General features: G+C 46.4%; 1 protein-coding gene across 1 annotated transcript; it reads left to right on the top strand.

The window, feature by feature from the left end:
- Positions 1-210: 210 nt before the first annotated feature.
- Positions 211-1154, top strand: LOC121015438 (olfactory receptor 10R2-like). Its single transcript, XM_040452334.1, is given in 3 exon segments — positions 211-306; positions 308-385; positions 387-1154. Coding segments are annotated over 3 exon segments (942 nt in total).
- The last annotated feature ends 4935 nt before the right edge of the window (positions 1155-6089 follow it).

The raw sequence follows: 6089 nt of genomic DNA, 5'->3' as shown, positions 1-6089 counted from the left end.
CAAAATCACTGGCAGAAAAACAGCACTGTGGGTGCATATCTATTTAGGACAATTTTTGGTTGACTTATAATCCTTTTTTGCTCTTTCTTGCCAGTTGTTTCCCATTCGCCCCAGACTGGTGCTGGCTACGGTATGAAGGGTAATTCTCCCTGGTTCCTCCGTCCCAAGGGTCTCTGGACCTGATTACACTGGCTGTGGCGTCTGCTCTCCATGGCCAATTCCTCCCGGGTCACTGAATTCCTGCTGCTGGGTTTCTCCAGCCTCGGCGAATTTCAGCCTGTCCTGTTTGTCCTCTTTCTCGGCCTCTAATTTGATCATCCCGAGTGGGAACGGCACCCTCTTGTCCGTCATCCGGCTGGACCGCAGCCTCCACACCCCCATGTCCTTTTTTCCTCTGTGTCCTTTCAACCTCGGAGGTCTTCTACACCATTGTTACCCTGCCCAGGATGCTTATCAACCTGGTCTCTGTCCTCAGGACACTCTCCTTCGTGGGCTGTGCCACCCAGATGTTCTTCTTCCTTGGCTTTGCCGTCACCAACTGCCTGCTTCTGGGAGTTATGGGTTATGACCGCTATGCCGGCATCTGCCAGCCTTTGCACTACCTGGTTCTCGTGAACTGGAGGGTATGTGCCCAGCGGGCAGGAATCTGTATTGTTAGTGGCTTCCTAGTATCTCTGGTGGGAACAACTTTGGTCTTCAGCCTCCCTCTCTGTGGCTCCAACAAGGTCAACTACTACTTTTGCGACATCTCACCAGTCATCCGACTTGCCTGTGCTGAAACGTACATCAATGAGCTGGTCTTCTTCATCTGCGGCGCCTTGGTGCTAGTGGTACCCTTGCTCTTCTTCCGCACCTCTTATGGCTTTGTTGTCCACACCATCCTGAAGATCCCGTCGGCTGACGGCAAGGGGAAAGCCCTCCCCACCTGTGCCTCCCACCTCACTGTGGTCATCGTCCACCATGGCTGTGCCTCCTCTGCCTACCTGCGGCCCTCAGCCAAATACTCATCAGGCAAAGACAGACTAGTGACAGCGACCTACACCATCGTCACCCCACTGTTGAACCCTACGGTGTACAGCCTTAGGAACAGAGGTGTGCAGCTGGCCATTCGGGAAATGATCGCAAAGACGGGGTTTTCTCTTAAGACTTCATAATTGGAATGTTTTATACGGTATGCCCACATTTGGGCCAAATGTGCCACTGAGTCATAAAGTTTCTAGTAATATTCGCCTATATAAGTGTGAGGTTTTGGTCGAGTTGTTTGACGTTGCAGGGCCTATCTGTTCTCTTATGTAAAGCAGGCATGGTAATCTATGCCTCTCAAGGTGGTTGGAAAGATTACTGGAGACAGCACAGTGTGTGTCGCTAGAGGTTAAGTCTCCTCCTCCTGTTCTTTCTTCCAATTTACAGTTCTCAAAGACTCCTGGAAACTTTTACTTCTTCTCTCTTTGGCTTGTTTGCCCCAAAGCTCTGATTATACTCCTTGTTTAAGGTTATGTCTAGCTTAAAACAAGGTGCTTGGGTTTGAAGGTGGCTTAGATGTGGGGGTGTGACATGATGGGGAAATCATTTACTGTACTAGGAATTATAAGGTTTCAGCCTGACACTGGTTAAGTCGCGACTCTAAGAAGGTTGTGATTATTGGGGCACCCGGGCGGCTCAGTCGGTTGAGCTTCCAACTCTGGCTCAGGTCATGATCTCACACTCTGTGAGTTCGAGCCCCGCGTTGGGCTCTGTGCTGACAGCTCAGAGCCTGGAGCCCACTTCCGATTCTGTGTCTCCCCCTCTCTCTGCCCCTCCCCTGCTCATGCTCTCTGTCTCAAAAATAAATAAAAACATTTAAAAAAACTTTAAAAAAAAGAAAGTTATGATTGTTTTCTGAATCTAAATTTTAAAATATGGAAAATAAAGATAATTTTCCTCTTCTACTTCACAGGTTTTTTGACCACCCCTTTGAACCATTTCGTATTTAGCATAGAAGTGCTATGTAAATGCGGAAAAAACAGTCAACCATCCAGTTCCATGAAGAAGTTGGAGGAGAGGGGTCTACGTGGCCTTGCATGCTGAATCCATTAAGGAGAGGAAGCTACCCAGTGTCAAAGTTGTCATCAGACTATGTACTTCAAGAGAATGACTTGGGTAGCCATCGTGTCCTACGTCTCACCTGTTCAGAGGTCCTTCCTCAGTACCTCCTGGGAAACCCAGTACCTCCTGGGGAACCAAGCCTGCACCGACTGGGTACCTGTTGTTTCCCCATCGTTGTAGTGGATACTCACCTTTCTATGATTTTCATGTTCTCTGTCTCGTGTCATACCCTGAGTCCAATCTTGGCTCCCAGATGTTGGAGATAGTTACAATCGGGACATTTCCCACTGCCCACCTGAATTTCAGGCACCGTGCCTCCTTGGGTGCAGGTTTCTGGACACACAGCAGCTTCTCAGTATTCTCTTTAAAGCATACCGAATGAAAGTGACGGTCATAGTTCACGTGTGACTGCATTTTCAGGTGGAACGTAACTGTGCTCTCTCTTGTTAAGTTTACTTAGACTTTCGAATTAGAGTGTATAATCAATAATTCTATTTCAAAATTACTCTCTCTCTCTCCCTGGTTTTGTTTCCCATTTTTCAAGTTTGGGTTAAGACTTGTATTATTTTCATTCTTACTAGTTAAATAACCAAGGCCTTTGAAGCACAACATATCCCTAAGTATGGGATGGTCCGTCTCTGTTATTTCATTCCATTCTTTTTTCTTTTCTTCCTAACACATTTGCAACTGTCATTGATTGACCAAATATTATTTACAAGTGGAATATTTGCTAATTTATTATAGATATGTCCTGGCTGACATTCAAATAACTTCTGTTATTTATTTTTAGCTTTTGTGTGTGTTATGTGAGACCATGTGACTGGTGTTAAGTTCTATGTTTACAATTCATTGTGTTTTATTATTATTTTTTTCTGAATGATTCCCTATGAAGTATTTTTATTTAGGTTGAAATAAGACGCATAGTATGGGTGTTCTCTTAATTTTGTAATTAAACCCTTTTAGTATGCAAAATCATTATTTGCTGTGTGTGTATATGATTTGTCATGGTTTCATTGGGCTGATTTCAAATACTTCCCTATTCTATTTCTAGCGATACTGACTTGGGGATTTTGTTACGGAATCTGTTTTTTATTTTCATTTTAAATTCACAAAACTTTTGTGAGAGACCGAGTACAAGCAGGGGACAGGGAGGGAGAATCTTAAGTGGGCTTCACACCCAACACAGAGCCTGACATGGGCTTGATCTCACGACCCTGGGATCACGACCTCAACAGAAATCAAGAGTCAGATGCTCCACCTACCGAGCCACCCAGACACCCCTGGAATCTGTGTGTTTCGAATGCTAAGTAAACCTTTTGGAATCCAACGTATATATTCTATTCCAGAACCCACTAAAATGGTAAACACGAAAGCACTCGTCAAGAAGCAAACAGGAGAGAATAATATACACGAGGGGTAAAAAAGTGATAGAGGCCAAAGAAAAAGTGGTTCTAAGCAGAAAGGTGGTGGGAAACCTGCAGAAGGTGGGAAACCGTCGGAGAGCAACCAGTGACAGCACAGACCTGTGTGCGGACTCTCTCCTCGCAATCAGGCCTCCCTGCTGCTGCGGGAAAGAGCAAGATTGGCTCATGTCCCAGGAAGGAGAGCGGCTTCTCAGCCGATGCGGCTCAGAGGATCTGCAGGAAGGACCAGTTTCTTTCCTTGGTCCATATCATCACCAGCTGATACTTCAGTGAACACAATGAAAACAAAGTACTTGAAAAATGAAAGGGAAAACATCTGAGTGTCCCGTTCTGTCTCCCAAAAGGTGTGTCCACTGATGGGATGTCTCAGTGATATCACGTTCTGGAACGGTTGCCCAACCTGTCGCATTTCATACCAGTCTCGCCACGAGTTGGTAACAAAGAGCTCAGGGACTAGACTGCAGACGCTTCACCTGAGAGTGTTGGCCTCTAGTCCTTTCTGTTCCGTGCCAGGGTCAGACGGGAAGGTTTCCCTTCCGGAGCAGAGACACCAGGCCTCACTCGAGGAGCTCCACTTGAAGCCGTGGTGAGCGTGAGCCTGAGTGTGATCATAGCACAGGGTGTCGCCGGCCTCTCCTCCCTCAACTCCCAGAAGGTGACAGCTATCCTAAACAAGTCCCTTAAGAAACGGGACGATTTCTTTCCACCCAAGGTGACTGGATGTTATCACTTAGCTCAAAATAAATGAGTGACTCTGCTCCGCCTGGCTCTCCTGCTGGGCACCCCCCCCCCCCCCAGTCTTAGTTTCGCCCACGCACAGAGAGCTTCTAGAAGCTTTTTGGTGCCACAGCCCAGAGTAGATTTCAACATCCAAGGCTTGCCAGACATTTGAAGAAGGCTTGAACGTGAAACACAGAGGTCAAAACAGAAGAGCAAAACATTTTCAGAGGAAATCTAAAAGTGCACAGGACCAAAATATATTAACACTGACACCTCTATATAAAATATTGCATTCATGAAAGGACGGTGTATCATGTTCACTTTTTACAGAAACAAAACTCACTAACAGAAAAAACGTACAAATCGCGATTGGCATATCAACGCATTTTCAGAGTGAACCTACACAGGTCAAAAATAGACCATCGCAAACATCTGGTTGCCCTGCCTTCTCCACGAGAAACACCTCCTGTGGCTTCTCCTCCCAGCCTCAGGGTTTGCCTGGCTTCACACTTTATAAGGATAGAATTTAGAGGATGCGGTCTCTACAGTTCTCATCATTCTTTCTCTAGTTTTCCCTCTTTCACATCTGCTTTTCCGGTTTTGGCCCCATCCGTCACGTTCATTCACGCGTATGCCCTTTCAAGGTTAGACCTCATTTATGAAGTGGTTTTTCATTCATTTCTAGCTGCTTCCTAATCTGTCCTTTCGCTTTCCGTGACTTCTCTTCCTCCAGTCACCCGTAATAGAATTCTTTTAAATGCCGATCTTGACTATTACTGTGCACATTCTGTTACTTCTTTAATTCTTTCCAGCGTATTCTGAAATATTGGGTGTAAGTCTCCATCCGTTCTGTGGACGTCCAGGCTCTTGCAAGGCGAGTTCCCCAGGAAGCACGCTGGGAAAGGGTGCGGCCATGTACGATGCTTATTAGTAAACGCATGGAATTAACACCTGTGGGATGGGACTCTTGGGCTGAGGAAGAAGTCAGGCTGGAGGGACTCCCAGTGACAGCGTCAGCCATCCCTGGGAGTGTGTGTGTGTGTGTGTGTGTGTGTGTGTGTGAACTCTGTGGTACAATGGCCATGCAAGGGGGGCCCCCTGCGTTGGGCCAAGATGGCCAGGACTTTATGAACCCACATCAGTCAGGGTTTGGCTGTGCGTTGCTGCAGGAGACGTTGTTACTTAGGGTGAGGTGTCTAAGCTGCTGATGAAACGTCCGGAGAGGCACACAGCTGAAGTCCACCCACCCACAGCACTGCCCTCACCCGGAGCACAAAGCCTTTGTGGAGGAGACTCTGCATCCGGGTCATCTCTACAAGCCTTTATGTGGAGGAGAATCTGCATCCGGGTCATCCCTACAAGCCTTTCTGTGGAGGAGAATCTGCATCCGGGTTGTCACTACACAGGCACTCCGCTAATTCCTCCAGGGATGTTGTTCTGCTGGGTTTTTCTGTGTGATCTTTGTCTGAGTTCATTGGTGTGAGACTGGTTTACCTGCCCTCCCAAAGGGGAGACTGGGCTGCCATTATCCTCCTAGTTTTGTAACAAGAGCTCCTTCTGTGCTGCCATCGCAAAGGATCCAACTGTTAACACAGCAATAAGCTTTCCTTGTTTGGTATCATGTTTTCATGTTGGCCAGTTGGTTTTTAGGTTCTTACCATTGGTGGCTGTTTTTTGTTCTTGTTCTCATGATACTAGGACTACCAGAAACAAACAAAAAACAACAACAAAAAAACCCCACAATCATTCTTCTCCTCTGCTGTTTCAAAAATTTTGATGCTGTATTTTGAGTTTCTTGAGTATATTTTGTGGGTTGAGTTTTTTAAAATGCAGTCATGGGAGTTTTAACGTCCTTTTGCA

Source organism: Herpailurus yagouaroundi, unplaced genomic scaffold (assembly GCF_014898765.1).
Source record: "Herpailurus yagouaroundi ecotype Mexico unplaced genomic scaffold, PumYag 207, whole genome shotgun sequence".
Taxonomy (NCBI): domain Eukaryota; kingdom Metazoa; phylum Chordata; class Mammalia; order Carnivora; family Felidae; genus Herpailurus; species Herpailurus yagouaroundi.
The sequence above is the reverse complement of the archived record's forward strand: the minus strand, read 5'-3'. Positions and strand labels throughout refer to the sequence as shown.